Source organism: Sinocyclocheilus anshuiensis, unplaced genomic scaffold (genome assembly GCF_001515605.1).
Source record: "Sinocyclocheilus anshuiensis isolate Anshui unplaced genomic scaffold, SAMN03320099.WGS_v1.1 scaffold916, whole genome shotgun sequence".
Classification (NCBI taxonomy): Eukaryota; Metazoa; Chordata; class Actinopteri; order Cypriniformes; family Cyprinidae; genus Sinocyclocheilus; species Sinocyclocheilus anshuiensis.
The window spans coordinates 1,778,912-1,798,660 of NW_015548264.1; the positions used below are offsets into that span (position 1 = coordinate 1,778,912).

The window sequence follows — 19,749 nt, forward strand, 5'->3', positions numbered from 1 at the left end:
AATGATTACACAGGCGTACGACTTCCTGTGACGCACACGATCTTTTCTACAGTATAGAGGCTAAGTCATTCAAGCTAAAAAGGTATTTAAAATGTACTAAATGTAAGGCTCTATCAAATATATTTTGTCAATACTTCATTTCTGTCCACATGCTTTTATAATAAAGCATATATTTTTGGACCTCGACTGATTCTTTCGGGATTTTTTAAAGGGTAAGAATACAAATTTTAGACCTGTTATCTGCTAACTTAGGTTTATATACAAAGCAACTGCAGACTCTTTAATAAAATGCACGACTGTGTTTTAAAGATATTAAAATAGTATTATATTTTATTCATTTTTATTTCCATTAAAGCATTCATAGAAATGATAAGACATTATCATTCTATGCATTTATCTGTGTATACTCTGTTAGGTGAAGATGGCTGGTCTGTCTAGCTATGCCCTGCGCATGGCCCGTCTGAGCGCTCGGATATTTGGAGATGTGACCCGTCACACAGACTCCAAATCCATGAAAGTGGTAGAGTTGTTTAAAGAACCCCCTCTGGCCCAGAGAAAAGAAGTGTATGACTGGTATCCCCCACACAAGATCTACTATTCAATGACTCAGAAGCTCAGATTCATGGGGCTTTTCAGGTAAGCTCTGGTTATAGTGCACCTCTGAACATTTGATCTTCAACTTCTGCTGTTTGTGCAGTTAACGGTTCTTTGCTATTGTTTTAGGGATGAGCACCAGGATTTCAAGGAGGAAATGAGGCGCTTGAGAAAACTGCGGGGTAAAGGAAAACCCAAGAAGGGAGAAGGGAAGAGAGCCGCAAAGAAGAAGTAGACCAGCACATTTCATCTACTATTTATGAAAGGACATTATGAATGGAGATACTGATGAAGAAGCTCTGTACACGAGTTGTACCTGTATGGACAACAGGACATGTTTATGACTGTGGTGTGATATGTTCTATTAGCAGAGATGATGGTGAAACAAAAACACAAATGCTGAATTTACAATGTTGGGACATCCTCAGCATACCTCACCAACACCTCTTAGGTTTGTTTTCCTAAGAATACACTGCAAGAGCCCATAAACCCTTATGCCAAAGCTTGGGCTACATACAAGAAATAATTCATTTTAAATTGCTACATTTGTGCCAACAAATCAATATACCAGATATTGTAATGGACCCATAATGGAAATAAGTCAGTCAGGATCATGTTAGAAATTATGCATGTGTAGCAATAATTTTGATTGTGGGAGACATGCTATTCCGTAAACCTGCCCATATCCAATCATTTTTTCCCTAATATGATAAAAAGGCATCTTAAATCTGTTCCAATAATAGGTGTAGCGGTCATCAATTTCTTGTTCACCAGATTGGGTTCCTGTTCCATGATCTATTTTCCAGAATTGTCTAATTTATTAAATGGGATGTTTTTTTAATTTTCTGAGCATCAGTCATCTGCAAGAGTGCAAAATACTTGAATAATTGTACTGGACATTTTTGAAGTCATCGTGACTTGCATCTTTTCTCTCTTTGTACATTTTACTAATCAAATTACTCTCCTGGACCTTTTACAGCCAATAACATAATTTTTAAGTGTTAACTATATTTGCACACAATTATGGTCATAAAAACAACTGCAGCATTTAAACGTTAACAATCCCATGTCAAAGTTGAACATCTGGTGTGACGAATATGGAGCATCTCAACATTATTACTTTATTAAAAATATGCAATTTGGTGCAGTTGATATTGAAATGAATTGCAATTATGAAAGTCTATTAGCTTGATATTGTAAACCGATTTTTATGGAGTATAGCAGACTACTTACATAAAAAAAACAAATATCTGTTGTCACTCTTTATCTCCTCATAATACTTCTTAGTATTTACTTCTTTCTTCTTATTTTACTTTTTTAAATCAATGCTTTATGGGTCAATATCACCATAGAGTGCCTTTCAACCCTCACAATACTCAAAGATTTTGAGTATTCGCTTTATGTCATGTCATAAATAGTAGACACTCAAGTACTATAGAAACATATTAGCTGAGCTCCCACACATTTTTTTTTATGTTAGATAATTATGGGCCATTATTCAAAGCATAAACCATAAGATATGTCCACACCCTGTTATGGACATATATATTACTGTTAAATACGTTTTCATTGCAAAATTAAGATGCAAATTATATTTTCTGAAAGGTATGATGTCCCTTTCCTAAACGGTTATTAAAAAATATATTATAATAAATAATATAATCACATTGATATACCCCCCCCATTTTAGTTTTTAGCAATATTAATTACAAATGAATGCTATGTCCATCCTGTCATGTTTATGTCCACTCTATCGAGTCTAAGTGGCCGACAGGGTGGACATTTTGAGCTTCAATTAGCATATTAGCTTACAACAAACTGTGACTAGCTAAATATTTAGTCTGGTTGTTGAAGAGAAGTTGGTTGAATTTGATTTAGCAAAGCAAGTAAACAAACTCATAAGAAGAAAATGTGTCAATTGAAAAGTCACCAACTTACTCACCTCAGCCGTTGAAATTCCCGCCACTGAAGAGAAAAAAAATCTGTTGTCCTAATGTCACTAAAGTGGATGGCCTTTTATTAAAGGGGCAGATTCCCGACAGGGTGGACAACCATTCAAGTGACATGGACAAACTCTTCTTTTTTATTAAATAAAAATATTGTTTTTATTACCAAATGATCAATACACTCAAATTGAGTAAACTCTTATTTAACAAAATATTAATAGGATAATTTTTTTATTTATTTTATGTTTTGACAATATTCTACTATCATTCAAATTTAATGAGCAGTGCATGAGATATAGCAAAATAACACGCATCCTTTTATACAAAACTAAAAAAAAAATCTAGGAAATGTATCTAAAGAGCCAAGTAATGCTTTTGTTATCATGGCAAATGAGTTGTTTATGTACAGGACACCAAAAGGCACCCTACAGTGATATTGACCCTTTACTTACTAAAAAGTATGAACTATCAGAAGGCACGTCGAAGAATGTTTTCAGCGAAGTTTTGATATTGCTGAGAGGCCTTAGAAATTTAGATACTAAATATGATACAGTAGACTTTATAGGGTTAATTATTATTTCTTCAGAAAATTGTACCCCTCTGGCCACCTGATAGTGATGTGAGATCATGTTGGATTGACTGCTTAGTGCTTAGTCAGGTGATATACATAAATATTAATGTTTATATGCAGAGCTTTTGGCTTAAAATCAAGCTTTTGGGAGTTATTGGATAAAACAGTTACCTTTATATATGGTCAACCTGATGGGCTATTAACGTAAGAAGGGATCATTTAAGTTGCATGAACCACATAGCTGAAACAAATTTGTGACATTATAATTTACACTTTAATATTAGCGCACTGGTCGGCGTCCAGTATCCCCATTTACCCCTCTACGGGTTTACATTTGGTGAATCTGTCTCCCCCTCCTGTCTCGTTTGTAATACGGATCGTGTGGGGATGCAATGCATTGCAGGGGGCGAGATGATGCACGAACATACATATATATATATATATATATATATATATATAGTAGAGCAACTCTTATATCGTGCGCTTATGCATTTTCGCAAGGTGCATTTCCGAATGACGCCATTTATAATTCTCTCATTGCAGTTCTCTGAGCCGATGTTTATCAGAAGGCCTGTTCGTGTTTCATTGGCTTTATTTTTCCCCCCGACCCTGCTGCATAGCATGCATGCATGCTACATATCTCACCTTGCGATGCATCTTATTAATGGGAAACTACAGATGCAACGGGGAATATTAACGGCTCGCATGCATTGTTTTATCTCCTGTGTGTCACCAGCTGGCGCGAGCTGAGTCTGCGTTCGAATGCATTTACATTTAAATCTGCAGTGATGCCATAGTGCTCGTGCATTTGGTCCTGCTAACGTTCTACATTTATTTTTGATCCCGTGCAAATTTATTGCATTGTGCATCTTTCTTCTAAGCTGTCAGCTGACTGTGCACAAATCACTTCTGCTGCTATAGGGGGTCTTTGCTGTTCGATGTACACACTGGGGTATTTCGTGGGTACATTCTGCACCCTGCAGGAACGTCCAGTTTAAGTTAGTAACTTTAGCTGTATTTTGGAGCCTGGTTGACCAGGTTGGAGCATCTACAATGTTCCAGAAACCACCTATTACTAGCTGGTTAGTTGCATGCAAGCTTTAAACCAGCTACAATAATCCAAAAACAGTTTTACCAAAAGGTAGCTGTGTTTCTGGAACATTACAGCTGGTTTCTTTATTCTCAAGCTATCTAGAAACCATCTACCATTTTTCTAAACTCTCCTACGAACTTAACATGGATTTTCCTGCAGAGCATCCATTCGTTATGTTTCATTTGGAAAGTAAAGAAAGTTTACACCATCATGGAACAGGTCACAAACCTGGTCATTCAGGAAACAGCTTACCTATTTTGCTGGCAGACTAGTTGAATTAAAGAGCAGCTTGTGTAAGTTATCATTGTAGGAGTGCTTAGTGGTAATTAGATTAATTGTACTGCTGGCTCCTGTAATGGCTATACTGTCCGATTATACACAGGACTTGTCTTGCTTCTTTTTAAAAGGGCATCTATATTTAGTTTATTACCTTTTTTACTCATACTTGAAGTGAAAATGTGGTATTGTTAAAGAATGGAGCATGATTGCATCCGATTGAAGAGTCCATGAACTTAGTTAGTAGTTTTATTGATTGTCACTGCCATAACCACATTAGACTTTGAAGAGTTCACATCATATCTTCCCAATAAAGAATAGTTTGATAGGGTTTGCAATGGGAGATCCTAAACTTTTACATTGACCCGGAATCTTGAATATTTGGCATAAGTGAGTTTTCACATTGCTGCATTACTGACATGAATGTTGAAGGAACATAAACTTCTCATTGTGTAGTTCTACAGCTATGACTTGTATAAAAGATAAGATACATGGAAGAATGTAATGATCTTTTGTTTTGATACAATTACACTGGAGCTTTTATGGTTGAAAAGAGATTCAAAAGCATCATAAAAGTATCATGTTATATGATATAGCCTATTATATTCCAGTGGGTTGGTAACAAGATCGAATTGAACTTGGGAATTGCTTCAGTCCAATTCATTATCAAATCATTCAAACATTTTCAGTTTGTTCTTTATATAGTGATATTGTATGACTTCACAAGTCAAATGCAAGTCATATGAACTACTTTTTTTGGTGTTTGCATATTTTTTCAAGTGTAAAATTCCAGTTCCTTTTTTTTTTGTAATTTTTTTTGAAGGGGAAAAAAACTATATTCTTCAAAATTTCTGCTGCTGTGTTGTACATATAAAAAAAAGAAAGTCATAAGGTTTGAAATGGCACGAGGATGAGTAGGCCTAAATGATGGCAGAATTTTCATCGTTGAGCCTCTTTGTAGAGAAGTTGTAGATGGCTGCAATTATTTCACATGTATTGAGCTATTTTAAACTGTCTCGGTTATGCTGCATCATGTTGGAAACACGCAGTCTATTACCACATGAGGTTTGCTTTAAAAGAAAGGCTTGTAACAAATGTCTGTTTAAGAAACTGTCAGCAATCTTTGTCTTTCAGGAGTTTATACTGGCAAGTCTACTGAGAAAGTCCCTTGTCACAGATGCCTTTTAGCCTTTTTTCGCACTAATTTGACTAGTAGAGCCAGTTTATCTGCAACGTTGATTAGGAATCAAGTGGCAGCTTGAGTCTCGGAATGCAGGATTTTTAATCAGAACTAAAGTTAGATGCACTTAAATGTGCTATTTCAAGGGACGTAGAGGCATTCCAAGTTTCTTGACAGTCTGCTGGAAAATTGTTTCTCCAAATGGTGATCATAATAAAGTTTACTTGTAAAGCTTTGTAGTAGGGATGCTCCGATCCGCCTTTTTTGCCTCCGATACCTAGGGTTCGGTATTGGCCGATACCGATTCTGATCCGATACTAGTGAAGTTTTTTTCCCTCATTTAAATAAATGTAGAATTTATATATCTCTGTGTGTGGAACTGATAATCATTATTTCACAATCTACTAGATACAGACTACTTCATTATAAAATAAAATAAACAAATATGAAAAAATATAGGCCTATGTATATTTATAATCTATGACAAAAATGTATCATAAACTAGGTTAGTGGATAATTCGGCAGCAAAAGTTATTCTAGAAAAATCAGTGCACAATAATTTTAGAAATCCAAACATTTAGTGAAAAAACAATATTTTGTGGGGAACAAATAAAAGTGTTGCACTAAATATGGTAAAATGTTACACATTGCTATTTGTATTATTATAAAATCCATTCATTAAAAACATTAATGAATGTATATATAAGTATATACTATAAAATTAAAATACATTTATTTTAAATGCGATACCCGATATGAATATCGGATCGGCGCATCCCTACTTTGTAGCACTGTCAGATTGTGTTTTCTTGGGCTAGAACATTTTCCAGTGAACTTGGGAGTATTTTATGATGCTGCATGTATTGCTTGGCAAACTTGAAAAATGTTTATTGGCTATTTGGAACAAGTGCATTGCTTGCACGTTTCCTTGAGCAAATGCTTGGCTGTAATTTTGTAGTACTTTAAATTAAGAGAGAAAAGTTTCTAATATTGGATGTGGTAGTACTTTTTCCCAAATTGCAGTTGCCCACAGTCATGACCTCAGGCACACCAATGGTTTTTAAAATGTGCTGCAATTAAAATCTTCAACAACTACAATTTTCAGATCAATCATCTCCTGATAAATAGCCTCAAATGTTTAAACATATTCATATTATGGTTGTGAATGTCAGATTTTTGTACATTAAAGTTGCATAAAATGCATAATTCTTCTAAGAAGGGTCGATTGCCAAAAAAAAAAGGTTTCCTGAAGATCTCCTGTTTCCATTGGTCAGACACAAGGATAGTCCCGCCCCCAACACACACACCATTGGTTGAGACAATACTGCCATGTCAGGTTTTGAAAGTGCCAGAGTGTTGGCGGTTTTCAGGAAAATAAGTCTATGAACGGCTTAAAATTGTCTCAGCAATTTAAGTTTGAGACTGGACAAAGTATTTAACAAAAAAAATACACTTCAGTTTAAGTTGAAGCATTTTGCAGCGGTTTCTTTGCTAATGCTCACTGTCTGTTTACTTCACACCTCAGATTTAATCACTATATCACAGTTTCTGTGGGCAGGGCTAGAGACAGCCGTCAGTGTCAGATTTTACAGCTTAGTGAAGACAAGCAAATGATTCTGTTTATTAGATTTAGCCTGAAAATTAGGTCCTTACTCATGTATAGTGAAATTCAAAGATCTCTGATCAATCTAGGAATCAGCTAGGAAAGGAAGCTGGGAAAATTGGTTTGCTAACTCTAATTTTATTTGCAGATATGGAACATCAAACAGATGATTAAGTTAACCCAAGAGCACCTAGAAGCCCTTTTAGATAAGTTTGGAGGAGAACACAATCCGCCATCTATATACCTGGAGGTGAGTTGGCCCGACAAACGAGTTGCTGTCATGAGTGTGATGTGAAAGTAATATAAAGATGTTTTACTATACCAAAAACGTTCATTTTCAAAGATACATGATGTTATAAATGAAGAATATCATGAATAAAGTAACTGGAATTTTTTACGCCATCTGTAGTTACGATTAACTTTTGGGCTTTGTTTCAAAATCTAGAAAGCCGCCTATGTAGGTAGCATTTTAAGGCATCATAGACACATTCAAAAAAACACAGCAAGTTAAGTTTAAGTCTAAAAGCTGAAAATGCCTTTTTAGTCAAATTCTATGGGGGCATCCTAAGTATCCATCCTATAATACATTGCAACAAGCATAGTGCAGAAATCCACATATAAGCAGGTGGGAGAAATTAATTGAAATATAATTAATTTAATATTTATCGAAGTATTTAGATTTAGTCAAATCTAGTTAGTTTTTTTTTTCTAAATATGAATGTGTGAATATGCTTTTATACTAATTGTTGTTAGCTTAGCAACATGATAATGGAAAACTATATATATATATGTGTATATATATATATATATATATATATATATATATATATGTGTATGTATGTAACTCATAGTTTTTGTCTACATAGAACATTGATCACTTACAACTAGGCAGCCGCCTATCTAGGGATTCTGGCACATAATTGCCCTAATGTTTGAAATGACTGAATAAATTCAAAGGAACTGATAAGGCCTTTAGTTTCTGTGTATGCAATATCGGCTAATGCATAACCTCAGATCTGTATCCTTCAACAGTTTCAAAACATGAGCATTTATGTGAAACGTTCATAAAGTATTCATGATTTATTTCCTCCATGCCACAGGCCTATGAAGAGTACACTAGTAAGCTAGATGCATTACAGCAGCGGGAACAGCAGCTTTTGGAGGCCATTGGGAACGGAACAGAGTTCTGCTCCTCGCCCACACCCACCCAGCTGGATGTGAAGGGACCGGGTGTCCAGAGCGCCCCCTCCACCCCAAACACCTTGGCTGTCCTGCAGACCCCCACAGACATGACACGGGGAAATCCCCGCTCGCCCCAAAAACCCATCGTAAGGGTTTTCCTGCCCAACAAACAGAGGACAGTGGTGAGTTGTTGTTGTTGGTTATTGCTTGTTGTTTGGTACTGTTTCACTTTTATATGTAGATAATTTAGTGTGAATGATGAACATAATTCAAATAATTTGCATGATGTAAGTAATTATTTACATTACAATCGATAATGTGTTACAGTCCTAGTAAAAACCTAAAAAAATTATTATTCTGCGGAATGTTCAGGCTTCTCTCTGCTATACAATACTAAAAAGTAGGAAGGATAACAGTCCATATAACTATATAACAAGATCTCTGAAGTTTTACAGTAGCTTTATGTGATTTACAGATTAAAAATTTAGTTGTTTTTCATTAAATGATGTCTAATGAAGTGTTGTTTTTGTTAACTAAAACTAAAGCAAGCAAACTAAAGAAATCTTTAAAAAAAACTAAACTAATAAAAATGTCAAAAACAGATTAAAATAAATATTAAAAAAGCGAATTCAAAATATTTCTAAATACTATGTAAATAATACTAATATAATATAAAAATAAATGAAAACTATTAAAAATTAAAGAAATAACTAAAAATAATAAATGACAAAAGCATATGGCACAACTCAAATTAAAAGGAAAACTAGAAATATAAAAATAAAAGCTAAATCAAAATATTAGTAAATACTATAATAGTATGTAAATAATACTAATATAATCTAAACATAAACAAAAGCTATAGCAATCTTAAAAACAAAACTGAATAAAAAATGAGAAAAGCATGACAGAACTAAAATGAAAATGAAAACTGAAAATATAAAAATAAAAGCTAATTTAAAAATATTACTAAATACAATAATAGTGTGTAAATAATACTAATATAATATAAAAATAAATGAACACTATATAAATCTATAGCTAAAACCTAATATAAATATAAAAATAAATGAATTCAAACTACTATAATAGCATGTAAATAATACTAGTAAAATATATGCAAAAATAAATTGTACTAAAAACATAAAGTTAGAAATCTTAAACTAATAAAATGACAAGCATGTGACAAAATTAAATTGAAAACTGAAAAACTAAAATAAAAGAGAATTCAAAATATTATTATAACTAAACACTATAATGTAAATTCTGCACACTACTAATATGATACTGGCCTGATGACAGAGCATTAGGTAAGGGCTCTGATGGGGAAAAAAAGGAGGTGTATTATGTCAGTAATATTTTGCCCATGAGTGGATTAAAGAATTTTTGTTATGAACGGAGATGGTAGGATATTTCGACCATACTTCACAGTACGGTTATAGGCAGGGTTTAGAAAGGAAGGGCTTCTGGAAGGAATTTCCACTCCAACCAGACTGTAGAGCGGTGGGACTCCATGGGAAATGAGCCAATGTAGGTGGCCCCCTTTATTTTGATTATGTGCTCAGCTTGTCTCTGTTGGTTTAGCAAAGAGATGCGGCAGAATGAGTTGGAGCCAAGAAATCAAAACACACCCAGACGCAACCACAGTCTCACTGTAAGAGATGAAAGTGACTTGAGTAAGTGGTTTACATGTGTGTTTCAGGTTCCAGCTCGTTGTGGGATGACGGTGAGAGACTCCTTAAAGAAGGCTCTCATGATGCGAGGCCTGATCCCAGAATGCTGTGCGGTTTACAGGGTTCAGGATGGGTAAGAACTGTATTCTGAATGCGCACATTACCATCATTACTGCAAAAACAAGCCAAGGCTATGTCACACTGCGAGCAGTACTTCATATTTAATGACTGTCCCGCCCACATTAGGGAGAAGAAGCCTATTGGCTGGGACACAGACATTTCCTGGTTGACAGGGGAGGAGCTTCATGTCGAGGTTTTAGAGAATGTGCCACTGACGACCCATAATTTTGTGAGTATGATGAAGCTGACCACAAACTGTGGCTTAAAATCAATCTGAAATGACAAAAAGGAGGAAGTTAGAGCCGACAGTTGACGTCATTGGTGTGGTCATTTCTATTCTTGATTTTACTCTTCTTAAATTCACCTTGACACATTAAAGACATGTTGAGCTCTTTCTCATCCAACCTGACCGTAATATATATTGTTTTTTGGAAGCATTCAGATTCTTTGTAATAACTGTAAGTGTTATTTGGTGACTCGACAGGTGCGAAAGACCTTCTTCACGCTGGCCTTCTGTGACTTTTGCCGGAAGCTGCTGTTTCAGGGCTTCCGCTGCCAGACGTGTGGCTACAAGTTCCACCAGCGCTGCAGCACAGAGGTCCCGCTCATGTGTGTCAACTATGATCAGCTGGAGTGAGTGTTCATGGGTGATGTTTCACTTCTGCATTATGCATAAAAGGGTGAAATTTGCTCCATGCAGGATGCACAGTTAAATAAAGCATGTGAATAATGTGTCAAATAAAATAATAAAATAATGTTTATTTCTTACATATGAGTATTCACCATATTTGAAATAGTTTACATATCTTGTGTATAGTTTGTCCAATTGGAAATAGTCCAATGTGCTTTGGGTAAGTGATGCTTATGCATAATTTATTTGTACTGATGTTATCATTTTTTGTTTATAATTTTGTTATTTAGTTTATTGCTGGCATCAAAATTTCTGGTGTACCACCCTATTACCCAGGAGGAGGCGTCATCAGAGGGCACGACACCCCTGTCAGAGATGTGTCCATCCCTCCCTCCATCCGAGTCCACTGGGTAAGATTTTAGTCCACATCTGCACTCCAGTGACCATGTAGTATATCTTAATAATAAATATAGAAGTAGAGTATATCTTAATAATAAATACGATGAATACATATAATTATATATTTATATATTATATTTATATGAATGTACATCAAGTTATAAATTATAATCTATATTTATATATTTGATTTAATAATCATATATATTTTTAGATTCAATTTTTATTGCACTACTGTTCGAAAGTTTGGGGTTGGTAAGTTTATCAAAGAAGTCTCTTATGCTCGCCAAGGCTGCATTTATTTGATCAAAAAATACATTAAAATCAGTAATATTGTGAAATGTTATTACAATTCAAAATAATTGTTTTAAATAAATGTAATTTGTTCCTGTGATGACAAAGATTTTCAGCGGTTATTTCTCCAGTCTTCAGTGCCACATGATCCTTCAGAAATCATTCTAATATTCTGATTTGGTGCTCAAGAAACATTTCTGATTATTATCAATGTTAAAAAGAGTTTTTCTTAATATTTTTGTGGACTGTGGAATATTTATTCAGAATCCTCAATAAATAAAGTTAAAAGTTAAAAGGGAAAGTATTTATTTGAAGTAGTTGTCTTTTGTAGCATTATAAATGTCTTTACTCTCAATTTTGATCCATTTTAATGCATCCTTGCTGAATAAAAGTGTTAATTTCTTTCAGAAAAAACAAACAAACTTTTGAATGGTAGTGTGTATGTATAATGTATCTGCTATGTACCTTTTAATTGAGAAACTGTCACATTAAGGGTCACATTAATTATATACTGTAGTGTGTAGGTGGCTTTTAATCGTGTATTGTGCAGAATTACATTGTACTCTCCTGTCTCTGTTTTCTCCAGGTCTCTGTGCCATCCTACTGTGTCCCCGTCCAAATCCATCCCTATCCCACAGTCCTTCAGACCTGGAGAAGAGGACCACCGCAACCAGTTTGGCCAGAGGGATCGCTCTTCCTCAGCCCCTAACGTCCATATCAACACCATCGAGCCGGTCAACATTGATGTGAGAACTGGACAGTTGGGACAGCTAACCAATATATTTTAGTCAAAAGGATTTAATCCATTTTAATGTTATAGGCCCAACTTAAAAATGTCTTTACTTTGCACTTCCTGAATCTGAAAAATTAGCATCCAGTAATATTATTGATCATATTTGAAGTGTTCTTTTATTTTAGATACATTATATTATTTATTTAAATTAATATTATTTATTATTAAATGTGTTAACATTACGTGCCCTCAACCATATAATCTTGTTTATTTTAAGTCTATTAATATAGAAGTTTCTTATACCCCCCCAAAAAACGTAAGGTACATTTGAAGTAAGCAAAAAGCACAAAATGTTACAATTGCCCTGGTCTCCCCAATTCCCTGCTAATCGGTGTTATTTCTGTACAGGATTTGATCCGTGATCAAGGCTTACCGAGGTCAGATGGAGGTAAGTGCTGTACGAAACAGAAAACATACACTAAGACACACCGAATTCAAATGGCTTTCCATCATCCCATGTCTTTGTGCTATCTCTGTGTCATTGGCCTTAGAAGTTTGGGATAGCTGATCCATTTCACTCTGCCTGCTAGTAAAAGCTGACAAACAGGCCTTTCTCTCCCCTGCCCGCTTGTGAATTGCTTCAGCCCTTTTCTTTATCACTACTGGCCTGCTGTAAACTACTAATTCCTAATCTGTGTTCTCAAAACCCGCCCCTGTCCTTCCTGCTTCTTCAAAACATGTCCCAGAACTAAGTTTAAAGAGACAGTTCACCCAAAAATGAAATTTCAGTCATCATTTACTCAGCCTGGTGTCGTTCCAAACCTGTATGACTCTTTTTTTTTTTTTTTTCTCTGTGGAAGGTAAAAGAAGATGTTTAGAAGAATTTTCGAGCTGCTCTTTTCCATAAAACAAAGGGCGAGTAATTGATAACAGAATTCTCATTTTAGGGTGAACTGTCCCTTTAAGGACAGACTGTATACAGAAATAATGAAAAACTGGCTCTGTGTCACCTATAATTCACTTGATCTTCTCTAAACAACCTCTGAGAGTAGACACAGGATTTTGGTAGTGGGTGACAGGAAGTGCACCTGAGCTTCGTGGGCCAGTGATCCCGTGTCTGTCTCTCTCCCCCTGCAGCCCCCTCGCAACACCCAGCCCGCTGCTTGAGGAAGAACCGAACACGGACCTCAAGCCCCCTTCTGTCCTCCCACCCCAATGACATTGTCTTTGATTTTGAGCCTGAGCCAGTGTTCAGAGGTAGCTAGGCTTTTGTGCATGGCTGTGTCCCACTCCTTGTCTCGTCTTTTGCATGTCTGTCTGTCTGTGTTTCTCTTCCACCTTGTGTGTTTCCAATTTCACTCCTCCTCCTTTAAATTCTCACTTTCTCTGCCACTTCTCTCACACAAACTCTTTCACTGATGTTTGATGGGCTGCAGTCACTTTTCCTCAACTCAATACACTTGACTCAGCTAGTAAAGCAAAGAATGGCACGTGTCACTCAGACATTTCAGAAGTACAGGCCCCCTTTTAAATAATAATAAATCGGTTAATATTAAAAATATAATGTATATTTTATTTAGGTCACATGTGCCATTGTCTAACACTCGGTTATTCTTTAGAAACACAAATAATAACAGTCAAATGTAATCTTAAAATGCAGTTCTCACAAAATAATTTAAAAAAAAAAACAATCTTAAAAAGCAAATCTCAAAATGAATATCCAGTACAGTACAGTAATAATATATAGTATTTTTTTATACTGTACACTATGTTGTGATGCCTAAATTGACTTGATTGAATTTTATTTTTTATTTTATTTAGCATTTTGTTTTTTATTATTTGTTTAGACAAAATAGTTTTGAATTTTAGTATTAGTTACTGACCATAACGTAAAAACAATTATTGGCTTATTGCATCGGACAGTGTTATTTTAAATAGTATTTATTAATATTTTGAATTAGGTTTTATTTTCATATTTTCTGTTTTTGTTTTCATTCAAGTTTTAGTAATTTGATATGCTTATATAAAATGTATATTTTATTTATATTTCTAATTAGCTTTAAAAAAAATTCAGTTTTAGTAATTTTAGTCTTTAAATTTAAACGTATTTTATATCAACTACTTGCCATGGCAACATAACTAATATTCTTTTTTTATTTAAGTTTAAGATTTTCATCTTACAGTTTTTTATTTAACAGTATTTTTTTTTAACAAATGAAAAAAAATATTTTAGTTTTAGTTACCAATAAGAACACTGATACCTGCCAGAATTGTTTGTTTTAATCCCTACTTGCAGTACTTTTGCGTACAGATCTATGTGACTTTTTTTTTTTTTTGACATTTTTGGGGATACTTTTTGGTTTTCCATTGGGAAAGAGATATGGGGTGTGGCTCAGGATTTGATAGTATACTTCAGTCGAGGCATATATCGCTCACAGCCCCTTATTTCACACTGCATGGGCTGTGACGTGATCCTTTCCTCTCTTTCTCCCCCCAAGTGACTCTCTAAGATTTTATTCCTTTCCTTCTGTCTCCTTCCCCTCTTACTCTGTCTCTCTCTTCTTTGGCTCTCATATTTCCTGTTAAAGTAACTTTACTTTGTTTCTCAACCTCTCGTAATGCCAGGCTCCACAACAGGCCTGTCGGCCACACCTCCTGCCTCCCTGCCTGGCTCCCTGCCCAATGTGAAGGTGTCCAAATCACCCTGCCCACCGAGAGAGCGGAAGCCATCGTCTTCGTCTGAGGACCGCAATAAAATGGTGAAGATTTCTTTACCTTACTTGACACATCTAGTCCAGTTCAAAGGTCATTCGAGATGGTTTTTGCCATTTATTTTGTCTAATATTTAGAAAACCCTGGGTCGACGGGACTCCAGCGATGACTGGGAGATCCCAGAAGGTCAGATCACCCTGGGACAGCGGATAGGATCTGGCTCTTTTGGAACAGTCTACAAGGGGAAGTGGCACGGTAGGTCCTCTGAGAACAGTTTTGGTCTAAAGATGATAAAGGAATGTACAGAAAAGGCTAAATGTGTGTCGTCTTCTTCCTCAGGTGATGTGGCGGTAAAGATGTTGAATGTCACAGCTCCCACTCCACAGCAGCTACAGGCCTTTAAGAATGAAGTGGGTGTCCTCAGGTAAGAGCTTAAAATTACTCGCCATTTTAAAACAGGGATAGTGTCTGTCCAAATTGTAGGTTTCAGGTAGTGGTTAACCAATATAGTTTTTTTTTTTTCCCCAAAAATTTTTTTTTAAATGTAATTTTTATTAGAAGAAAATAATATAAAGGGTTTTAAACTATCTAAACTATTGGTAACAGGGTTGCAAAAAATTAAATTAAATTAAACAATTATATTAAGTGTAAAATTAGTATAAAATAAATGTAACTTCATTGTTTATTTTTTTAAACATTTGTATTTATTGTTTTTTTCCCCTATTTTTATAAGAAGAAAATCATCAAAATCATCATTTAAACTATCCCAATTATTGGTAACAGGGTTGCAAAAAATGTAACTAAATTAAATGAAACATTTTAATGAAATGTAATGATAATTATATAATAATTTGACCTCATTGTTTTGTTATAAATTTGTATTTATTTTTTATTTAATTTTTATTAGAAGAAAATAACCGACATACGAACCTGGACTGTGTATTTGTTGGACATTATCTCGATGGAACTCTCAACTTCTCGTATACATGGATCTAATGTGAAAACTGTACATTTATGGCATTCAGCTTTTAATGTTGTGTCAGCTTTTCTAAAATATTTGTAAAAAATTATTTTATTGCTATTTATTTATCTATTATTAATTCATTTATTTTTATTATTACTATTTATTTATTTTTAATTTTTATATACATATTTTTTTATTCATTTATTTATTTTTTAAGTCTACCAGGGTTGGGATGGGTTCTAAATTTGCACAGTTGCTTTTTGTTTTATATTGCTATTCCCAGAAGAAAATTCAATAAACAGTTGTTAACAAAAAAGAAGAGAATAACCAAAAGGGGTTTAAACTATACCAATTGTTGGTAACAGGGTTGCAAAAAATATTATTAAATTTAATTCATTATATTAAATATAAACAATTAAATGACCACAATTAAATATAAAATAAAATAATAAAACAAAATCTTATAATATTTATTTGACTGAAATTCTCTAAAATTGACTTAACATAAGGGTTAAGCACTTCCTTTCACTGACTATTGACTTTTCTATCATTAATACCGTCTTTTGGGAATTGAGCGATGGCAATTAAAAAAGGCAGTATTGTAACAAAATTGTTCATTTCGTAAAAACATCATTCATCATAAAATACATGGCTCAAGTAGCAGCCTTAATCTTTAAACTTAAAAAAAGTATTCAATTAACTCATTATTTGTAAACCTTGTCATTAAATGTTAGTCTCACATTTTTGAGATTATGTGCTACCAAAACGTTGTTCTGTCAAAGCATATTGAAAATTCTTTATCTCCCGCAGGAAAACCCGCCATGTGAACATCCTGCTCTTCATGGGCTACACCACCAAACCCCAGCTGGCTATTGTTACACAGTGGTGTGAAGGCTCGAGTCTCTACCACCACCTGCACATCATCGAGACCAAGTTTGAGATGATCAAGCTGATTGACATTGCCCGTCAGACGGCTCAGGGCATGGAGTGAGTGACACTCCAAAGTTTTTAGGTCAATGTAATGTTTAAAAATAAAGAATCCATTAAGTCTTGAATAGAAAGCATGAAACCTGCTGGCATCAGATACTCAAATGCTCAGGTTATGACGCATGAATTTAACACTTGTAAATAATTTTATCCACAGCTATCTGCACGCCAAGTCCATCATCCATAGAGATCTGAAGAGTAACAGTATCCTTTGTAAAATCTTTATTGTTATAGAAATATAAAAATCCATAAATCTATCTTTTCAGGTCACTACTGGTATGTATATGTGTGCATCTACTAGGGGTTGCACCGACTAATCGACTTCAGTGCTTTGCCATGATGCTTTAAGCTTGACGTCGACTAGTCGCTGGTCCTATAGAGGGCGCAACAGGATAAGAAATCTACTGATAAAACAGCTGTTATAGGAGCAATAGCCATGTGGGCAGCGCTGTGTCATATGCCATAGCTGTGCACAAGGTGTTTGTCACAGCTCCAGACTTATTTGTTCATTAATGACGTCATCAGCGACTAGTCAACTTCGACTCGACTTTCATCACATAAGAGTCGACTTCAAAAAAATCAGAAGTCGTTCAACCCCTAGCGTCTACATGCTCTTAGCCTTAACACCACCTCCCTAGATATATTTCTGCATGAGGACCTAACAGTAAAGATTGGTGATTTCGGTCTGGCTACAGTGAAATCCCGCTGGAGTGGCTCGCATCAGTTTGAGCAGCTTTCTGGCTCTATCTTGTGGATGGTGAGTGAAGGAACATGTCTTAACTATGTCAGAAGTGTTTCTTCTGTACTGACAATCTTGGCTGATCTGCTTCAGGCTCCAGAGGTGATCAGACTGCAGGATAAAAACCCATACAGTTTCCAGTCGGATGTCTACGCGTTTGGCATTGTGCTCTATGAGCTCATGTCAGGGGCTCTGCCTTACTCTAACATCAACAACAGAGACCAGGTGAACCTCTTAGCAGTGTATTTTGGGTGAACTATCCCTTCAAAGCAGTTCATATGATGTTTTCTCATCAATTCAATTTTGAATGTTAAAGTACTAGTAAGAGGATGTACATGACTTAAATCTAATTTCTGCCAGTATCAGAAAATTGCAGAAATTAATGTTCATATCTCTCCTCATCCAGATTATCTTCATGGTTGGCCGCGGTTACCTGTCTCCTGACCTGAGCAAAGTGCGCAGTAATTGCCCCAAGGCCATGAAGAGACTTATGGCAGATTGTCTGAAGAAAAAGCGAGAGGAGAGACCTCTTTTCCCTCAGGTAATGTTGTGAACAGCTGTCAAACTTCTGCTTTCTCCAATTTGGCTGCCATCTGTCAAGGGCATGCAGATTTATGTCAAGGTGTGTTGCCACAAGATGGCATCAGAGTGGCTTTAACAGAATGCAGCTTTGAATTTGAATTAGTTTGATTTCAAATACTAGTAAAATATATATGTATTATTGGTGTAACAGTACACAAAATTGGTATGTTTTCAGTACAGCGGGGGAAACATTTAATTTCTTCTTTTATTTCTTTTTCTTATTAAGTAGTGATTTACAGAACAAACTATGGCTTTGTCTTGAAATAAATTCACAAAATTAATATTTTAATTATTTCACGCTTACTCTATTGCGCTCTGTCCACTGGATAAATAAAAAGGTAATGTTATATGTAATTAAAAGAATTATATAATATACAAGGGTGGCCATAAGTGGCGTGCAGATGCGCGTGCATGACCAAAATAAATATATAAGTTCAGACCGCTCATTTGCGCACATGGTCGACATGGTTGACAGCTGTTAATGCACAATCACTCTTATTATATCGACTAACTGTAATACTTCACAAGATTTTCATTAAAACTGAAAGCATATATCTAGGCTACGCATTGCCAGTTTCACAACAAAACGCAAAACAGTAACATTTCATTCATTCACTGACGTGCTTAACTCAGCAGTGCTAAAACAGCCAGTGTGTTTACCTACCTGCCGGCAACCCGCCAAAATAAAAGCTTGCTGATTTTAGATTTGAAAATGTTGAAAATTCATATGAAAAATTTTAATGTAAATGTGTAAGCAGTGTATTTTTTTAAGTGTACAGTACTATAAAATGATTGTATTTTTATTTAATCTTTTTTATTTTTAAAATATAATAGCATTATCACACTTTATATAATATTTTTTAAATTATTTTTAAAATTAAGTAAATAAAGTGTAATAATACTATTATTACTATTAATCACTTTTATTTTTCATAGTTATATTTAATGGGTCACACTATGTGCAGTGTGAGCACCAAACACATGTGCTCTCATGATTTTTATTTTAATATGCATTATTTATTTATGGCAGACCCTGGCCTCTATTGAGTTATTGGCACGCTCTTTGCCCAAGATCCACCGCAGCGCTTCTGAACCATCCCTTAACCGCGCTGGATTCCAGACAGAGGACTTCAGCATGTACATCTGCGCTTCCCCAAAGACGCCCATCCAGGCTGGAGGCTATGGCAAGTTCACGTACACAAACAATGTTGTACCTTTTTTACTTGTATCGCTTAAATTAGTATGAAACTGACACGAATCTGTCGTTTGTGTCTCCTTTTAGGTGAATTCTCAGCGTTTAAATAGTGCTGCAAATCCTAAAACTCCATCCCTTGTCAGTTTTTACGACGTCTTGTGTTCCTACGGTGGGTTCATCCATAACACAGAAAAGGACTAGTTTTCAAAGAATGTGCTGTTTTTCTTCCTCTTTACCCGAAGAGCTACGGCCTCAACGGAATTGCTTTAAAATAAAAA

At 35.1% G+C, this 19,749-nt stretch overlaps 2 protein-coding genes across 4 annotated transcripts in view; both read left to right on the forward strand.

Moving 5' to 3' along the window:
- On the forward strand, positions 1–1,812 carry LOC107655561 (28S ribosomal protein S33, mitochondrial-like). Of its 2 annotated transcripts, none has more exons than XM_016443080.1 (3): positions 1–82; positions 416–636; positions 724–1,812. In XM_016443080.1, the coding sequence occupies exons 2-3, from the start codon at positions 422–424 to the stop codon at positions 827–829; spliced, it is 321 nt and encodes a 106-aa protein (XP_016298566.1). In that variant the 5' UTR covers positions 1–82; positions 416–421; the 3' UTR covers positions 830–1,812. The 2 variants fall into 2 exon arrangements, with proteins under 2 accessions (XP_016298566.1, XP_016298565.1); XM_016443079.1 differs by lacking the exon at positions 1–82 and adding an exon at positions 103–212.
- Positions 1,813–8,478: 6,666 nt separating this feature from the next.
- The window catches only part of LOC107655608 (serine/threonine-protein kinase B-raf), a 12,553-nt gene continuing 1,282 nt past the window's right edge, over positions 8,479–19,749 (forward strand). The window contains exons 1-18 of one of the 2 annotated variants that reach the window (XM_016443170.1): positions 8,479–8,627; positions 10,145–10,248; positions 10,362–10,464; positions 10,720–10,868; positions 11,157–11,276; positions 12,146–12,305; positions 12,701–12,740; positions 13,430–13,549; positions 14,918–15,051; positions 15,142–15,259; positions 15,344–15,428; positions 16,779–16,955; positions 17,113–17,159; positions 17,594–17,712; positions 17,788–17,919; positions 18,101–18,235; positions 19,307–19,460; positions 19,559–19,749. The exon at positions 19,559–19,749 is cut by the window's right edge and continues 356 nt beyond it. In XM_016443170.1, the coding sequence (XP_016298656.1) occupies positions 8,553–8,627; positions 10,145–10,248; positions 10,362–10,464; positions 10,720–10,868; positions 11,157–11,276; positions 12,146–12,305; positions 12,701–12,740; positions 13,430–13,549; positions 14,918–15,051; positions 15,142–15,259; positions 15,344–15,428; positions 16,779–16,955; positions 17,113–17,159; positions 17,594–17,712; positions 17,788–17,919; positions 18,101–18,235; positions 19,307–19,460; positions 19,559–19,581 (1,995 nt within the window). In that variant the 5' untranslated portion in view covers positions 8,479–8,552 and the 3' untranslated portion in view covers positions 19,582–19,749. The remainder of the gene's footprint in view (positions 8,628–10,144; positions 10,249–10,361; positions 10,465–10,719; positions 10,869–11,156; positions 11,277–12,145; positions 12,306–12,700; positions 12,741–13,429; positions 13,550–14,917; positions 15,052–15,141; positions 15,260–15,343; positions 15,429–16,778; positions 16,956–17,112; positions 17,160–17,593; positions 17,713–17,787; positions 17,920–18,100; positions 18,236–19,306; positions 19,461–19,558) is intronic. The other variant, XM_016443172.1, reaches the window with a different exon arrangement.